The sequence below is a fragment of the Lampris incognitus genome, chromosome 2 (genome assembly GCF_029633865.1).
Source record: "Lampris incognitus isolate fLamInc1 chromosome 2, fLamInc1.hap2, whole genome shotgun sequence".
Taxonomy (NCBI): Eukaryota; Metazoa; Chordata; class Actinopteri; order Lampriformes; family Lampridae; genus Lampris; species Lampris incognitus.
The window spans coordinates 143,949,532-143,969,049 of record NC_079212.1 but is presented as its reverse complement, the minus strand read 5'-3'; the positions used below and the strand labels follow the sequence as shown (position 1 = coordinate 143,969,049).

At 44.8% G+C, this 19,518-nt stretch overlaps 1 protein-coding gene across 1 annotated transcript in view; it reads left to right on the top strand.

Annotated features, from left to right (window-relative positions):
- The window catches only part of LOC130107697 (protein TASOR-like), a 76,860-nt gene that overhangs the window by 13,937 nt on the left and 43,405 nt on the right, over positions 1–19,518 (top strand). The window contains exons 2-5 of the mRNA XM_056274413.1: positions 6,692–6,837; positions 7,173–7,265; positions 14,055–14,127; positions 18,202–18,293. Of these exons, the coding sequence (XP_056130388.1) occupies positions 6,692–6,837; positions 7,173–7,265; positions 14,055–14,127; positions 18,202–18,293 (404 nt within the window). The remainder of the gene's footprint in view (positions 1–6,691; positions 6,838–7,172; positions 7,266–14,054; positions 14,128–18,201; positions 18,294–19,518) is intronic.

Sequence of the window (19,518 nt, the reverse complement as noted above, 5' to 3'; positions counted from 1 at the left end):
AAATACTCAGTTGAGATATTAATGCATTACATATGTTAGTATGTCTGTTATGAAACTAACTGACACCAAAATTAAAATTTTAACAACTTTAATACTATTTTTCAAACAACTTAAAATGGCCACTGTCCAATGCCTGTAAATACTCGAACACCTCGGTGGTAGTCATGGTGCGTCTGTAGCGGCGTCTGTAACCAGACATGTTGGCAATAATCACAAATCAAGTTTAGACTATTTCTCTGCACTGGAGAACGCTGGTGTGTTTCTAGGACAGAGCAACGAACTTCACGAAGGAAATGACGCCACCAACACACATCATAAATAGTGACATGACGCACGCGATCACGCGCAAATTACGAGGCGGTCATTTCGACCACTCATGGTCGTTTTAGGTAGATCTTATCATAACTATTTCTTTTTTTACAGTGTCTTTATTGATTTTTAACTTTCACAAACAAGCAAAACATGCTCCCACCCCCCACCCCCAACACTCACTTGTTCTCTCTTAACATCTCCCTTGCATTTAGAGACAAAATGAGTATAGAACATATGGCAAAATCAGTCATACAATTCAATGGTACCCCTAACAAAATAAAGCTATACAAAGACAAAAAAAATTACATCATTGCAACAAAATTTCAAAACCTGCCTCCTTACCCTTCTGGAGTCTACCCTTTACCTTTGTGGCCTACATTATTTAAGTACCCTGTCCTAAGTTTTCCACCTCTAAGAGCTCCCCTATATCTCCGTTTTTTAGAAACTCAGTGAATGGTTTCCAGATTCCTTCATAAACACCCATTTTATTTTTCAAGGTATGTGTTATTCTGTCTGTTGACGTGCAGTGCGCCATATTCTTAATCCAAGTACCAACTGTAGGCGCAACAGTGTTTTTCCAGTTCAAAGCTATCGGATCATTTTGCCTGCAGTATAGCAAAATCAATACATTTATATTCTTTAATTCTCAAGTTGAGATGTGTTGGGTACATGTGTGACAACGTCATCTTGGAGTCTGGCGGGATGTTTACAGACAAAATGGTCATGATTGGGAGGATCGCCTCCCTCCAGAATTTCTTAATTTTGTCACACTCCCAAATACAATGTATAAATGTTCCTTGAGCCTCATTACATTTAGAACGTGTCAGGTATGTTGCTGTTATATTTATTCAATTTGACAGGGGTTATATAAGGCCGCGTCAACCAGTTATATTGAAGTAGCTTTATATTAGGGCTGGCTGTTCATGTCTGAGCCTTCTCGCGGGATATGTTCCAGTCGGTATTTGAAATGTCCTCTTTTAGATCTACCCCGCATGCATCAAGTCTGGATACTGAGGTCTCCTTAGAGCCAGATGCAAGCCAGTTGTATATTAATGAAATCAAACCTTTACTGTTGCAATTTTTGGTAATAATTTCTTCTAAGGATGAAAGCTCAGGAATTACCAATGACTGCTTTTGCATAAAGAAATAAAACTCCTCAATTGCAGGTTTAAAAAAAAGAAGCTTTCTTTGGATGTTATATGTTAATAACTTTTTTTGTGTGCAATTGATCTAAAACTAATTTTAATGTAAATATATGCAATTTTAGGAGCATTCAGGGAAGCGGCAGGTTTGTATTCCACCCCACCCCCCCCAAAAAAAGTTATTAAACTTTGAAAATCCACAACGGTCATAATGACTGGCTAGGTCGTTCTGGTGTTAACCCCGATTCCACCTCTGCTGTTGTCACTGTCATTTTGACCTTTCCTCTCACTGGTTCAAGTTGACCATTTTATCTCTATCTTACCTTCACTCTCATCATGTTTGCTTGTGCCTTGGCTCACAGCTGGGCATGTATCTGTACTTTGTGGAGTCCCTATTTTTGAATATTGTGGAGGGTTCGGTAGAGGTTCCAACCATTCTGGTTCTGACTTTGGTTCTGACTTTATTTCCTTGTCTTGTTTTTTGTCCATCCATCCATCCGTCCATTATCCAAACTGCTTATCCTGCTGTCAGGGTCACGGGGATGCTGGAGCCTATCCCAGCAGTCATTGGGCGGCAGGTGGGGTGATACCCTGGACAGGCTGCCAGACCATCACAGTTTTTCATCCAGTGCACTCCTTATTGCTCTGCGTGTCTGCCTGTATTGTTCCCCCTCCTTTCTAAACCAGCCCAACACCTCTCTTTCTTTTGCCCTTTTTCCTTCACGCTTATCACTGGTATCTTGGCTTTTGAGGTATTTGGTGCTATAGCTTCCACCTCCTCACAGCAGGCTAGATCAAAGGTGCCCTGCCACGGCCATTGTGATGCCCCTTTAGTTCTCTTGTTCCATTTTGTCATGCATTTCTCAATTTGTTTCTTACCTTCCGGGTTGCATTTTATCACCACCTCCTTCAGGGTGGTCATTACTGTGCCCCTCGCCTCAGTGGGGCATTCTACTCTTGTTTGCTCCTTTGCAGCCATGTCCTGCTCTTTGTCTGATTTTCATGTCCTGATCAACGCTATTATCTTCTCTGCTGTGACACCGGTTTTATATTTTCTGCTGTTATGAAAATCTAATGTGAAATCCTTTAAGCCGTCAGGTCTTTTCCACTTAATAATGTCTCCCCACTTTCCTGTTTCCCACTTAACTCTTCTACGGACTATGTCTATCGCGTATTCCTCAGGAACTCCAAGAAACGGATCCAATGGGAGCATTACCTCCTCCTCTGGGTTCTGGCAAAGGCGTTCTAAAATTTTCCACAGTGTTTCAACTGTCCACAGTTGTCGCAACAGGTGTTCCCACCGTATGTCAAGGGAATTCGGGTTTGAATGTTTTAAATGAACCCACCGGGGGATCTGCCACAGTTTCAACCTGATTAAGAATTCGTCCAGCCAGTCTTCTTCCCCTGCTGAATTTTTGTATGTTCGTTCTAACCAAAAGTGTGTCCTAATCCCTTAAGTGTCTATATCTCCCATCTACAGTCGATTGCTGCCGCAATGGCAAAAGCAGTTATAAATATAATTTCCCCGTTTTAGTTTTTGTTGTTCGATTTTCCCCTTCTACCGTTCATATGCCTGTTCCTTTAACCATTCATGTAACTTTTCTTCTGCCCATTCAGGCACATAACAGTAGCTGTGTTTTGTACTACAATGCAGACATTTCAATCCTACCAGTGGGGCCACACACTTTTCGTATTTAATCTCACTAAATGGCGTCCACGGTATGTCGTCCGTATAGAATAAAAGTTTATTGGCGTGTCCTTCTTTCGATAGAATCGGCTCCTTCTCCACCCGTTTTCCACGAGTTTTCCAAATTGTACAATGTCCCACACTAATCCTTACATTGTTTACTACCTCACCAACTATGCCTCTTTTCTGTCTATATTTTCTCCTTCTTCGTGATTTTTTCGCTATTGCTTCCCAAATTAGTCTAAATTCAAGCCTTTTACTTGCAACCGAAATAAGCCCAATCTCGAAATCTTCCCTCTCATGTATTATTAGCTTAGTATTATGACTCCAAATGAAGGCTTTTTTCCTGTCTCAAATATCCAAGTAGGCAGCTTGTTCAACACATAAGACTCACTTTCCATTCATACAATTGCTAGCACATTCGCACCACATGCACACTTTTCTGGAGTACTCCTCGGATTTCTGGCCAGTTTTACTAGTACTCCTAATGACTTTATTGATTACCAGCTCTCTGGCACCCACTTGATGTCTTCCTCGACACAGGTGGAGTAGTATTTCTGCAGTTTCTTTTTCTTCTTCTTTACATATAAACATTTGTCCACGAACACAACAACAATCACTTAAACACGAAACAACCACTTTTCCACACAGACTAGGGACAACAAAGCCCTATTTTCCCTCTATTTTTTCCCCTGTCTCTGACTACACTGCTCTAAGGCCAAATGTACATATCGTGACTGTACACTCGGCTCTTTGCCCAGTCATCCTTATCTTTTTGGTTGCCCACACAAGAATTTAGCTTTTCTCCCATACACACACCAAATCCAACTTCTTTCTGCTTATTAATAACTACCTGCCCATTCAGGCCTCTTTCTGACACACAGAAAAAGCGGTATCCACAGGAGGTATATTCTCTATGCCACCTGCCCGTTCAATCCCGGTCAGGGAGTTACGCCTTCCGACTCAAAGAGAGACATTCGCTCGAATCCTGGTCAGGGAATCACACTCCCCGACTCAGAGAGAGAGTCTGCTCGAATCCAAGCCAGGGCTCCCCCAACACAGAGAGAACAGTGTTGGCAGGGGCTGCACTGGCTAAAAGCAGATATCTGCATTTTTCCATATTTGCAAGAAAACACAGGACAATGTAGAATAACACAACCAATCTAGCCACACTAATCTTACTGCCAGTAATACTTCAAGGCCAAATGTACGTTCTCCAGCAAACCCAGCACAGAGAATCAACCATCCAACTCTTCACCTTCAGCGCTTGCTCAGTCATCTATCTCTTCGCCCCCCCCTTTACCCGAGCTTGCTCTGGCCTTGACGCTCTCTCCCCCTATTGTGCACATTATGACATCAGACTCTAGCAGTTCTAGGTTCTTAAGAGGAGAGGCCAAGTAATGCTTTAATCTGAGCGGCCACTCACTGCTTCTCAGAAATGACCAGTAATGCAGATTCTGTAACTAGGTTGTGCTTTACTGCTTTTTGCTGGGCCCTGTTGTTCTGAGCTACAGCTAGCACTGTCCATATGTCCAGCGTCCCTGAACCCCTCCTGGTCGGCTCGCCGTTTAAATGTGAGGGAATTTCTTCTCGACACACTGTGGGTCAGAGTCAACCAATCAAGGTTCAAGAGTCAATCAGTCAATGTCCAGTACTTACAAGTCTGATGTGAGTAGATTTCTACTCACTACCGCTAAAGCCGGTTCTGATTCGGACGCTGACGAGCGGTTAGCGGATGTTTGCTAGCTAGCCACGGTACCTTTCATCAGCATCTGCAGCTGTTTGAATTCGAGTCATTGAGAGAAGCTGGCAGTGCACTATTTTTTGTGCCCCCCCCCCCCAGGAATTGCTTTTGAGAAAATTTCACGTAATTGCCCCCCTCCAAAGTTGATATCATATAGTGTACTAGAAGAACCCCGCTACAATGTAGCGGTTTGGTTCTCCACCCGTTGAAATCTCCCTCCTCTTCATCCTGCCAGCTAACCGCCTTCCCCCTGCCCCTAAACCCCCCCCCCACTCCAACTCCCTCCCCCAAATGCTCAGAATCATCTGAAATGCCAAGAAAAGTGGTTTTTGGCCATTTTTAGAAAATGCATATTTTGCATAATTATTATAATTACATTTTAATTTTCTGCTATTTTTCTGGTCCTCTCTGGAACAATACCTACCACCTCCAAAAAAAAAATTAGGATCATAAGTGCATTTTTGCAAAAATGCATTTATTTTGCATAATGCCAAAACATTTCTAAGTTCGACTTTTTTTTTATGTAGGTGAAAAAATCAAAGATGCTCAGAATCACCTGAAATGCTGAGAAAAGTAGTTTTTAGCCATTTTTAGGAAAATGCATATTTATGCATAATTATGCATAATTTTAATTTTCTGGGATTTTTCCCTTACTCTCTGAGACAATACCTACCACCTCCAAAAAGAATTAGGATCAGAAGTGCTTTAGTTTTCGGTCCCGCTATCTACACTAACTAACACACACACACACACACACACACACACACACACACACACACACATTACGAAGATACAGGAGTAGATTTCAACGTTGTACTGCGGTGTTTACAGCGGACATTGTTGTCTTTTCGGGTGTTTTTGCCTCTTTCATTTTGCCAGCCTGACTTTCTTCGTGTTTCAACAATGCACGTTTAATTCCGCTACCGGTGTCGCAAGACGGCGGCGCGAATTCGCATTTACGGCAGCCTCGCCCAGTAGCGTGCGTCGCGGCGTCTCGCTCGGTTTGATGGCCGGCGCTGGGAGAGCGGGGCGGGCTAAGCTAACTGCTAAGTTACCGAGGGCGGGCTAAGCTAACTGCTGAGTTCGCCGAGGGCGGGCTAAGCCCATGCAGACCGGCAGTTCCGACAACACCGAGGGCGGCCTGGCGGCGGCTTCACCCGGCACTAACTGGTATTTTCTGATGTGGTCGTGAGGAGTGCGAGGTGGTGTGTCGAGGGTGTCTGGCAGGGAGAGCTTGGTCTGCTTCGTCCGGTGGGCCCGGGGACCACGGCCCCTGCCTGGAGCTACGCACGAAGCGAAACGCCGAGGGCGGGCTAAGCTAACTGCTAAGTTCGCCGAGGGCGGGCTAAGCTAACCGAGGGCGGGCTAAGCTAACTGCTGAGTTCGCCGAGGGCCGGCTAAGCTAACTGCTGAGTTCGCCGAGGGCGGGCTAAGCTAACTGCTAAGCCCATGCAGACCGGCGGTTCCGACAGTCGTCCTGGCTGGCGTTCGTTCGCTTCGACAGTGATTGTTTTTTAGTTTTGATATATGTGTTAGTTTGGTTATGTGTGTTCTTGTAGCGTTTGGATGTCTTTGTGTTGTACCGCTGTGGGCTGGGGGTAACGGCATTTCGTTTCATTTCATGTACGCGAGTGTTCCTGATTAATTTTGACTTCTTGTGATGGAATAGACTCAACGGAAAACTTGAGAACAAGTTCTTATTGATAAATATATTTCGATTAAGAGCAATCAATCCCTAATATATCTATCCACCTGTCTCTCTCTCCCTGCCTGACTGTCTGTTTCTCTGCTTGTTTTTCTCTCCAGCTCTGTTCCAGTATGTAGCCACAGAATCCAGGGAGTATGAGGACATGTTGAACATCCTGACCTCTAGCTACATAGACGCAGGCTCTGCAGGCTGCTTCACCTACTCCAACCCACAACTGGTGTACAGTGAAGTGCAGGAGAAAGAGGTGAGAGACCGATGAAATAGATGAGAGATGGATAGATGAGCATTGCCTCCTCTGATCAAAGAGAGAGAGCCTAAACGTTTTACAAAGGAGATCAAATTGATCTACATAAATGATATATTACAGCAGTCAAAAGGTGTAATAATTGTTCTCAGAGTCTGATAAATTTCAGTGCATTGACTTGCAGCATGAATGTAAGTAACGCAAATTAAGTACAAACTTTAGGTCATGAGAGTGATACCACATTGAATCCCTTTATTCAATTACAAACCTTGTTTTGTTTAAATGACTGATGATCATCTGTACTTTTTGTTTGTTTGTGTATGTGTGTGTTTTAGTTTGTAGAGAAGAAGAAGGAGATGAAGACGGCGGGTAGAACAGACAAGGAGTTGGAAGAGAGCTACTACTTTCTATTGACTGACTCTGTTAAGGTGACATGGACACTATATATATTTACTTATTTTGGGGGGAGTAGAGAGATGATGCACGTTAACAGCGATTAGATTGCCTCCTGATCACTCAGAATGCATGTGTTAAGAGTTTACTTCCTTCGAGTTGAATTGGTGCGGAGATATCAAGATTTACCAGCTGGGAGTGTGTTGATGTCCATGTTGCCCCAAAGAATGCACAACATAGCTCTGGATTCTTCCTACAAAACGGGAAACTCATGAACGACTGGGATTTCGCTCCTACCTAAAACAACCATGGGGGGTCAAAATTACCGCCAGTTTTTAAGCTCTATAGTCTGTCAAGAAAAATACCCAATTGAGATATTAGTGCATTGCTTATGTTAGTATGTCTGTTAGGAAACGATTGACACCAAAATTAGCGTTTTAACAACTTTAATACTATTCATTCATCTCATCTTCAGCCGCTTCTCCGAGGTCAGGTTGCAGTGGCAGCAAGCTCAGTAGGGCACTCCAGACGTCCCTCTCCCCAGCAGCGTCCTCCAGCTCTTCCTGGGGGGTCCCAAGGTGTTCCCAGGCTAGATTGGACATGTAGTCCCTCCAGTGAGTTCTGGGTCTACCCCGGGGTCTCCTCCCAGTTGGCCATGCCCGATAAAGCACCAAAGAAAGGTGCCCAGGAGGCATCCTAATCAGATGGCTTAACCACCTCAACTGTCTCCTTTCGATGCGAAGTAGCAGCAGCTCTACTCTGACCTCCCTCCGGATGTCCGAGCTCCTCACCCTATCTCTAAGGCTGAGCCCAGACACCCTATGGCGGAAACTCATTTCAGCCACTTGTATCCGCAATCTCACCCTTTCGGTCACTACCCAAAGCTCATGATTATAGGTGAGGGTTGGAACGAAGATGGACTGTTAAATTGAGAGCTTTGCCTTCCGGCCCAGCTCCCTCTTCACCACAACGGTCTGGTGCAATGTCCACATTACTGCTGATGCTGCACCAATCCTCCTGTCAGTCTCCCGCTCCATCCTACCCTCACTCGGGAATAAGACCCCAAGATACTTGAACTCCTTCACTTGAGGCGACAACTCATCCCCAACTTGGAGGGAGCAAGCCACCATTTTCCAGTAGAGAAGTATAATACTATTTTTAAACAGTTTAAACTTCAGAGAGACATGGTCGAACTTTAATAGCAAAATTTAAAAAGTGGAAAAATTACCTGGAAAACAAAACGGAAAACACATATTGCTAATTGAACAAATGTAACAAGGCCTATAAAATGTGAAATGTTAAAAAAGATCTGAAAATAAATCTTGAAACCGTCCCAAACAACGACCGGAACTTAAAAACTACTAAAATGACCGCCTACGGTTTGTCAAGATCACGGATGTCAAGATAAATACCGAATTGAGATATTAATGCATTACATATGTTAGTATGTCTGTTAAGAAACTAACTGACACCAAAATTAAAATTTGACAACTTCTAAAACTATTTTTCAAACAATTTAAAATGGCCGCTGTCCAGCGTCTGTAAATACTGCAACGCCTCGGTGGTAGTCATGGTGCGTCTGTAACCAGACATGTTGGCAATAATCAAAAATCAAGTTTAGAGTATTTGTCTGCACTGGAAAACGCTAGTGTGTTTCTAGGACGGAACAATGAACTTCACGAAGGAAATGATGTGACCAACACACGTCATAAATAGTGACATGACGCGCAAATTACGAGACGGTCATTTTGACCGCTCATGGTCATTTTCATCAGGGGAACTTTTGACCCGGACTGGGGATCTTGTCGAGCGGTGGAAAGAACACTTTGAGGAGCTCCTGAACCCGTCCTCAGTGGAGTAGGTAGAGTCTGAAGACTCAGGGGAAGCCCCAACCATATCCCTGGCAGAGGTCTCTGAGGTAGTTAAAAAGCTCCTCAGTGGCAAGGCGCCGGGTGTGGATGAGATTCGCCCTGAGATGCTGAAGGCTCTGGACATTGTTTGGCTGTCTTGGTTGACACGCCTCTTCAGTGTCGCATGGAGGTTGGGGACAGTACCTGTGGAGTGGCAGACTGGGGTGGTGGTTCCCATATTCAAAAAAGGGGACTGGAGGGTGTGCTCCAATTGTTGGGGCATCATATTGCTCAGCCACCCAGGGAAAGTCTACTCTAGGGTGCTCGAAAGGAGGCTCCAACCGATTGTCGAACCTCAGATGCAGGAGGAACAATGCGGATTCCGTCCTGGCTGTGGAACAACGGACCAACTTTTTACCCTTGCGGATGTGCTGAGGGGGGCATGGGAGTTTGGAGGTCTACCGGGCATGGCCAATTGGGAGGAGACCCCAGGGCAGACCCAGAACTTGGTGGAGGGACTACATGTCCAATCTGGCCTGGGAACACCTTGGGATCCCCCAGGAGGAGCTGGCGGGCGTTGCTGGGGAGAGGAACGTCTGGAGTGCCCAACTTAGCTTGCTGCCAACGCGACCCGACCCCGGAAAAGCGGCTGAAGATGAGATGAGATGGTCATTTTAGATAGATCTTACCATCACTTGTTTTTTTGTGCAATTGATCTAAAACTCATTTTAGTGCAAATATATTCAATTTTAGGAGAATTCAGGAAGTGGCAGGTCTATATCTTTTTTTTTTTCTCTCAAAGTTATTAAACTTTGAAAATCCAAAATGGTAACGATGACCAGCTTGGTGGTTCTGGTGTAAACCCTGTAGACCATTGTAGTGAGTTTTCAATTCAATTACATTCAAATCAGTTCAATTCAGTTTGTCATTAAAAACAATGTGCAGGCACGTATTAAAAATGAAACCTGTCATAGACGCTGCCCCGTCTGTGCATACATGCGAGCAGCGCTTCCAGTCCAACGCGTGCTCAGTGAAAAAACAGTCAATCAAATTAAAAATGTCCTCACCCGTAGTTTTTTCAGGTAGTGGCTTGCAGAAGACGATGTGTTCAACTATATCGTTGACTGTGTCATCTTTGAAACGAGCAAACATGACCAACTGGGCTTCTCCATTCACATCAGTAGACTTGTCTAGCTGTACTGAAAAAAAGCCCCCGCTCTTTTCAGTTTATCGGTCACCTGCTGAACAATGTCACCAGCCATCTCATCCACTCTGCGGCGGCATATTGTGTCGTTAGACAGCGGTGCTGACTGGATTGCATCTGCTGCTTTTTTATCCACCATAGTTTCAGCTAGGATAGCTGCTGCTGGTGCAATTAGCTCCTCTGCTATTGTATACGGCTTTTTAGCTTTAGCGATTAGCAAAGCTATCTGGTAAGATGCTTGAAGGGAAGTTGCTGAAGTCTGACTTGCGGCACGCATGTGATTTTGCGCTCCCCTGAACTCCGACAATTTTCGTTTGAAGAAGTCAGCAGTCTTGCCCACTGATGACTGGTGCCTGGTGCTTAGGTGCCGCTGCAGGTGTGCCGGTGTCATGGCGTGGTTTGACGGTACCTCTCCACATAAAAAACACAGAGGCTGCTGAGGTTCCGAATCAGTTGCCGTAAATCCAAATAATATGTCATCTTCTTTGTAAAGTATCTTTTTGCTGTCTGTTTTGGTTTTCTTTTCGGGTGGCCCCGAGTCTCCTTCGTCCGTTTTTTTAAAATTTGAGCCATCTCTCCATGTTGTCACGACTCCTTTTTCTGCTTCTTTTTCTTCTTCTTCTTCTTCCTCTTTGTGTAACTGGGCTTATCATCTTCTTCTTTGTTTGTTTATAACATTAGCTTAATTTCAAGTGCTAACCTGAATCTTGCAAGTTGCTGAGTTTTCCCACAACACCTTCCTGCAGATGTTTCACAATAAAATCATTATTAAGAAATGAATGGTGTACGCCCACTGAAACACTAGGAGGCTCATAATTTGGAAACGGATGCAGATCGTGTTAAGTTTGTATTAACAGCGTCATGCAGTAACTTTTAACAATGCAAACGGGAGCGAGATCTCTTATTAAAATACAATAAATTACACTTGTGAAACAGATGTAATTAGAGAAAAAAGTCCTGTTACCCTTTATAGTTTAGGTAGATAAAGGTCTCAGTCACATTTGAGTAAAATAATCCTATTTCTATAAATGTCATAGGATCTTTTTTTTAAAGATATTTTATTTTCACGGACCCCTTGCAATTACACCACGGACCACTAGGGGTCCGCGGACCCCCGGTTGAGAAACACTGCTTTAGACCATCAGGTGCAGAGGTGTTCGTGAAAGAGCAGGGACTCAAGTCTTATAGATTGAGAGGGACTTCGCCAATCGAACAGAGTTTAGTAACTCGTTCCAACACTGCGGAGCTACCGAAGAGGAGAGTCTAGCTGGCAACTTGGGGCAACTTGGGGCCCCATTGTGGTGGTCGTACCGGGCGCCTTTCATCGGCAGAGTTTAGTGAGCGGGAGCAAGTGTAGACCTGAATGAGGGAGTTCTTATAAATTTAAGTTGTTATTTATGTCATATCTGCCCCGTGCAATTTTTGTTTACAAAGTGTAAAAAGGCAAACAGAAATTTAATTTTTATTCATATATGCCAGTGTTCAGTGCCAATAAATGTCTGTTCTTAAGAAGAGCATGTGTATTATCAAACTATGATTATCAAACCATAGTATTATCAACCCACAGTATTATACCCTGTTGGACTGCGGCTCATTCTACCAACTCATTTTCGTCTATGTGAGAGCGTAGTCCTGCGTGTTTGTTGATAAAGCAATAGGAGAAGATGTTCGGTCTCAAACTATCCGTTTTATTTAGCAGTAAATGGATAAAGCATACAGAGCTCTGGGTCTAGATCTTCCTATCCCTGACAAACAACAGAGTGTGTCAGTTCACGAAGTCTGACTGACTATTCTTTCCCTGACCCAGTCTTTTACACTATGCAAAGTGTTGACTAAACATGAATGTGTGGTCTTCTTTGTGATTGGTCCGTTGATCTGACTCCATTTCTGCCTCGATGATATCCGGACTCCAAGTGATCTCCCTCTGCAGCTGTTGTCGCTTTGCTGTTTCTGAAGCCACAGAGCACGACACATCCTGTATCTACTCCCCCAGGGCAACAGCACCCTTGTTGTTCCTCTTACTACTCAGACATTATTGTAGCCGCTTCTTTCTAACGGTTAGTGCCCCTCAGTGCCCCTCAATCTTTTACCCTCTATGGGGATAGACACAATCTTCCTCTTGGGACATCTTATCCTGTTATTGTCACCCACTTCTCTTCCTATGGCTTACTCTGCATTTCTCTGTCTGCTGACATACTCAATACTTTTCAACTGCCCCTATAGCCCCTCATGTCCTTGTAGCAAGCCTTGTTCCTTATGCATATGATTTCCCAATGATTAATCTATCCTTATATCCCTTATTCCAATCAATACGTTGTAATCATCATTATTAAGCATCACACCATTGCATTTACCTACAACCCATAGTATTATCATAGTATTATCAAACTGTGATATCAAACGTGTATTATCAAACTATGATTAGGCTTATGCTGTGATGGTGGCATAAAATGATCAGAAAAAGACAAATCATTAATCGCAATTATTTGTATGACAATTAATCTTCAACTAAAATGTCATGATCGTGACAGTCGTAAGTGTTGCTCAGTTCTGCGGAAGGGGGAGGGGTTCACCCCAACCAGGCTCTGTGGCGAGTTGAGCACAGCTCGATACGTGCTGCAGCAATTTGGTCAAGGAGGGTTGATCAGTTCTTTCAATTATTTGGTCCTTCTGTGTGTGTGTGTGTGTGTGTGTGTGTGTGTGTGTGTGTGTGCTGGCGAAGTCATGCTGCCGCAATATTTTGAATGGAGATATTTGAGTTTTTGTGTGTATCGATTTGAACTTGATATGTAAACTGATATTTTATGTTTGTTTTGTAATTTGATGTGTATGAACAGAATGTTCCTGTATGTAATTATTGTTTAGTACCAGGTTATGGTCACAGAAAGTTGAATCAGTTCATCTGGACGTGACGTTTATTGATAGAAACGTTTCATCATTCATCTAAGTGACCTCTTCAGTCTCAACTGACTGCAGGTATCCCCACCCTTATAAACAATACAGTGGCATAACGACCCAAACCAACGATCACTTTCATATGCAAATAGGTGTGACCATTAACTAGAGTTACAATGGCCATATTCACAGAGGATTGGGGAATAGTTGCAATCACAGCATGTAAGATGGTGACAGATGTACTCTTAGGCCTCCCCCTCGGTTCAGGGATGGCCATTCTCTCTTCTCATAGATGGCCTCTTTGACTCCCCATTCAAACCAGCATTCCTCCTTATCGAGGATGTGCACATCCTCATCCTTGAAAGAGTGATCACTGGCCTGTAGATGGTGTAGACTGTGGAGTCATGGTCTGACGTGTTAGCTGTCCTGTGTTATGCCATCTCCTTGGCCAGCATCTGTTTAGTTTCCCCGGTGTAAAAGTCACGGCAATCCTCCCGGCACTTCACAGCGTACACTATATTGCTCTGTTTTTGCTAGGGGATTCGATCCTTGGGGTGGACCAATTTCTGGCGTAGCGTGTTTTGGGGTTTGAAAGCAAACATGACGCCATACTTGTCATGTTTCAACTGTTCCGACACTCCCGCCACATACAGAATCATCTATGTGACTGTATTATATATAAGGGTGGGGATACCTGCAGTCAGTTGAGACTGAAGAGGTCACTTAGATGAGTGATGAAACATATCTGTCAATAAACGTTGTGTCCAGATGAACTGATTCAGCTTTCTGTGATTTCCTTACCTGGATTATTGGGCATGGATAAAGATACTAGGTTAAGAGTTTAATTATTATTTATTATATATTTCCATCTGCAGCTGCAGTTGATCTGTGAGAAGGGCCTGACGGTGGGTCACAGCTGGATCACAGCGTTGGGTAACCCTAAGAAAGGTAAGAATGATTACAGTTACATGCCATCACACAAGAAACACACATGAAACATACACCTGACTGGAGTCCTCAAAAAGCTCTTGTGAAAAACAGGGACGATAAAAGACAACATGATCATTTCTGTTTCATACACACAAGTAGAGCATGTCATCTGTCATATCTGGATATTCATCATACATGTCAAACCATTTGGGAACTATGTTGTCTGCGGTTTTGAGTCTCGAGTTTCACGTGCAGGAGGTTTTGGGACAAACGGGTGACAGGATGTTGATTTCATCTGCCTTACACTTAAGAAATTTCCACACAATATTCATTCTTTATAATGGGGGAAGGTCAGCCTTGCTTGACTGAAGATTTAAATCATTCACTAGGCCCTTTTCCACTGCCCTGGTGCTGGTGTCGGTGCCTAATCTAGAACCGCTTCCACGCTTTTCCACCGAAAAAAGACAGGTGCAGGTGCCAAAAACTGGCACCACCTTGGCACCGCAAAATTAGTGGACCAGAAGTTGGAACCTGATGTCAGCGGCTGTGGGAGGGGCTACCGCAAGAAATTCACCGCCCCTTAACCGTTGGCGCATGTCTATTGATGTTTCGTTTCACAGTAAAAATAAGAAATCCGTCGCCATTTTGAGAAAATATGAGTGAAAGCAGAGTGAAAGCTTCAGTAGAGCAACGGAATAAATCACAAACAAACTGAAGAAGGTAAAGAAGGATTGTAGAGATCATAAAAAAGAACTGTCGAAACGTGGCGCAGGAAGGAAGAAATTAAAAACCGGGTTAAATACCGAGTTACTGGATCACATAGTCAGTCAAAGAGCAGCCTTTTGTGCTCCACCTTTTGTATAGGACCCATTGCTTTGTTTGAAAATGAAGGACTTTCACCACAATCGATCTGGAGATATTGGTGTTGGTGAGTTTTGACGCAAGTGACCTGTGCGCTCAGTCAATGCCTAGGTCTTCCTCTTCGGGTAGTTTGAGTGCTACTTTCAGTAGTTTTGCTGCGAATTTGAGCATATTCTCATTACCCTCAGTCCTTTTCTTCCCTACATAGATCCATAGGTTGGTTCTCCTTGAGCGGTTTTCATTGTCTTCACTGTGCGCTTCTAAACAGAGTTGTTAACATATAATATATGCTATCAGCAGTATCGGTACACCTTTTAGAGAATATTCCATTTTCCCCAGCCTTTCCAAGTCCTTTGTCATCTCTTTCATCTCAACCAAAACCTCGACAATCAGGTTGCTAGCAACACCTGTTACTTTGTTAGCTGTGCCCAAGCTAGCTTCCAGGGTGGTCATGGGTTTACTTGAACCTTCGTCTCTGTTGTATCTACATTGGTTTATTTTTTTTCTTTATTGTTTACCCCTTGTTCTCCCCAATTGTACTTGGCCAATTACCTCACTCTTGAGCCGTCCCAGTTGCTGCTCCACCCCCTCTGCTGCTCCGGGGACGGCTGCAGACTACCACATGTCTCCTCTGATACATGTGGATTCGCCAGGTGCTTCTTTTCACCTGACAATGAGGAGTTTCACCAGGAGGATGTAGCGCGTGGAAGGATCACGCTGTTTCCCCCAGTTCCCCCTCCCTTCCGAACAGGCGCCCCGACCGACCAGAAGAGGCGCTAGTGCAGCAACCAGGACCCACACCCACATCCGGCTTCCCATCCGCAGACACGGCCAATTGTGTCCGTTGGGATGCCCGACCAAGCCGGGAGTAACACGGGGATTCGAACCGGCGATCCCCGTGTTGGTAGGCAACGGAATACATTACATTACAGTCATTTAGCCGACGCTTTTATCCAAAGCGACTTACAATAAGTGCATCATTTAACGCAGGAAATCAGGAGAACTACTAGTCATCAGAGGTCATAAGTGCATCTAAACAAGCATCTAAAAGCAAAACCAGTGCTAAAGTAAAAGCGCAATAAAGATTATTATTATTTTTTTAATTTTTTTTTATGAGTGAATACAATAAGTGCTAAGAGCAAGTAACAGGGTAGTAGTTCTTAAAGAGGTGAGTTTTCATCCTGTGCTGAAAGATGGGCAGCGACTCCGCTGTCCTGACATCAGTGGGGAGTTCATTCCACCACTGTCGGGCTAGGACAGAAAAGAGCCGTGACCGGGTCGATCGGCAGCAGGGGCCTCTGAGCGACGGGGCAACCAGGCGTCCCGAGGTGGCAGAATGAAGTGGTCGGGCGGGGGTGTAGGGCTTGACCATGGCCTGGAGATAGGAAGGCGCTGTTCCTTTCACTGCCCTGTAGGCTAGCACCAGAGTCTTAAACTGGATGCGAGCAGCTACTGGGAGCCAGTGTAGGGACATGAGAAGGGGAGTTATTGTGTGGGAGAACTTAGGGCGGTTGAACACCAGACAAGCTGCAGCTTTCTGAACAAGCTCCAGAGGTCTGATGGCTGACGCCGGGGCGCCAGCAAGGAGGAAGTTGCGGTAGTCCAGCTGGGAGATGACCAGAGCCTGGATGAGCACCTGTGCCATCTCGTCGGTGAGGAATGGGCGAATCCTCCTGATGTTATAGAGGAGAAATCTGCAGGAGCGAGCAACCGATGCAACGTTTTCAGCAAACGACAGTTGGTCATCCCGGATCACACCCAGATTCCTCACAGTCCGATTTGGCGTCACCACAGTGTTGTCAATGATGATGGCCAGGTCTCGGTGTGGGCAACCTTTCCCCTGGGAGGAACATCAGCTCTGTCTTGTCCAGATTGAGCTTCGGGTGGTGTGTCGCCATCCACTCCGAGATGTCAGTCAAGCACGCAGCAATGCGTGTCCTTACTTGTGTGTCAGAGGGAGGGAAGGACAAGATCAGAATAGAATAGACTGCCACGCCACCCGGACGCCACATTGGATCATTTTTACGACTATCATGACAAACTGCTATTATTCTATTCAGAAACCACTTTAAATGATAAATGTGGGTTTACCGTCCGCAAAGTCGGCAGCTCAGTTGTTAAGCAGCCATCATGCAGGGGGCAGAACCGGGAGCCCATGTAGTGTCTCTTTAATAACTCTAAATCAGGGAAGGAAGCGGCCAACTTTATAACCCAACAACAAACCAGTACACCTTGACTACATTGACTCAGCCCTCAGCTGATGTACATAGTTTAGTCAGTGATGCTGCCTGTGAAATGGTACCACCAGATTCATGATGGAATCACCTGATGACCTCTGGTAACCACTGACAGGTTAGTACGTCTGGCCAGGACATATTTTAATACATGAGTCAGTTGTCCGAGTTGGTCTTAAGTGTGAACACTCACCTTGAAATGTAGCACAAAAGGATGGTTACATCTCATCCTGTGTATTGGTAAATGCTCTTAACCAAGAAAATACCAGGGCCTCCGGGTGGCGTGGACGTCTATTCCGTTGCCTACCAACACAGGGATCGCCGGTTCAAATCCTCTTGTTACTTCCGGCTTGGTCGGACGTCACTACAGACACAATTGGCCATGTCTGCGTGTAGGAAGCCGGATTCGCTGCACTAGCACCTCCTCTGGCCGGTTGGGGCGCCTGTTTGGGGGGGGGGGGGAACTGGGGGGAATAGCATGATCCTCCCACATGCTACGTCCCCCTGGTGAAACTCCTCACTTTCAGGTGAAAAGAAGCGGCTGGCGACTCCACATGTATGGGAGGAGGCATGTGGGAGTCTGCAGCCCTCCCCGGATTGGCAGAGGGGGTGGAGCAGCGACCGGGACGGCTCGGAAGAGTGGGGTAATTGGCCAAGAACAACTGGGAGAAAAAGGCGGCAAAAAACAAAAAAACCCAAGAAAATACCAGCTGACAAATACCAGCTGGCAAAGGTATATAAAGCTATCAGTCACCATCTTGTAGTGTAACTGTTTTTTCTGGTGTAGCAGCAGGGCATAAACAGTGAATCCCATTGATCAGTCACTCAAATGCACACCAAGTTGCTGGCTTCATATAACCAAAGATTTTACGTGTTATTTCAAAGGAGATTAATTTATGACGTGTGTGCGTGTTTGTGTGTGTGTGTGTGTGTGTGTGTGTGTGTGTGTGTGTGTGTGTGTGTGTGTGTGTGTGTGTGTGTGTGTGTTGTTCTGCAGGAGTGTATTTGTCTAAATACTCGGACATCCTTCAGGTTAACACTTTGACTCCTGGAGCTGCAGGAGAGATCCTCATCTTCAAAGTGATGAAGGTGAGACAAAACACAATGCAGCACCAAAGGTTCCTGACACACAGACAATAGAAATGAATAGAATCTCTGTGGTTGGTTCACTACAACACTGCCTGACAAAAAAAAGAAGATTGCACTCAGTAGAGTGCATACCCCCCCCCCCAGGCATTTCTCCCCTTCTCTGGTGCTCGGACTTGGCAACAAACCACCCCTTTTTTCGCCTACCGGGAGAAGGGAAAATACAGCGGGACTGCCTTCCTATCTTCCCTTCTTCAGTGTTGGGACTTAGGTGAAAAACCAGCTGAGGTGTTAGCACTCAAATGCGGTGTAAAACAGATTTTTCAAAGGTTTTGAATCAGCGTAACCACGACAGGTCCTCAAACATATTGATAACCGCACAAAAATTATTAGGCTGACAGGCCCAGAAGTATGCGAGATTAACAGCGGACTAGGGGTTGCACAAGTGCATAATTATACACCTAGAGTACTCCTTTCCTGACCAACTCTAGATCTTGGGTAGTCATGGGGGGGTGCAGGGCCGTAATGCGGGAGGTGTCTTGTATCAATTAAAAGACTATGCAACTATGATGGGGCTGGTCTCAGCACATGGAGCAAAGCATAAAATTAATGATATGATTTAAAGATAACCTTGGTCTTACCTTACGCAATAGTGAAGTATGGATGATACCAACGATATTTTAATGTTATTGTTACCAGCATTCTACAGTAGCCCAAGATGATGATGATAATAATAATACGTTTTATTTGTATAACGCTTTTTAAGGCACACAATGACGCTTTACATAAGATAAAATCAACATAAATGCAACACCAAAAACATGTAACACACAACAATTATCATAAATTAAAAGCAATTCTAAAATGGTGAGTTTGAGTAATGATTTGAACGTGGACAAATTGGTGCAGTCACTAGTGTTTTTGGGCAGAGAGTTCCAGAGGGAGGGGCAGCTATGGAGAATGCTCTGTCACCCTAGGTCCAGTGCTTGGCCCTGTGTGGTGGAGACAGGAGGTTGGCATCGCAGGAGCGAAGGCTGCGGGAAGGAGTATGGTAGTGGAGCAGGTCAGTTGGGTAGGAGGGGGCCTGGTTATGGAGGGCTTTGTGAGTGAGGAGGAGGACTTTCAATTGAACCAATTGTGAGACATGGAGCCAGTGGAGGTTCTGGAGGACAGGGGTGATGTGGTCACGGGAGCAGGAGTGGGTGAGCAGGTGAGCAGCGGAGTTCTG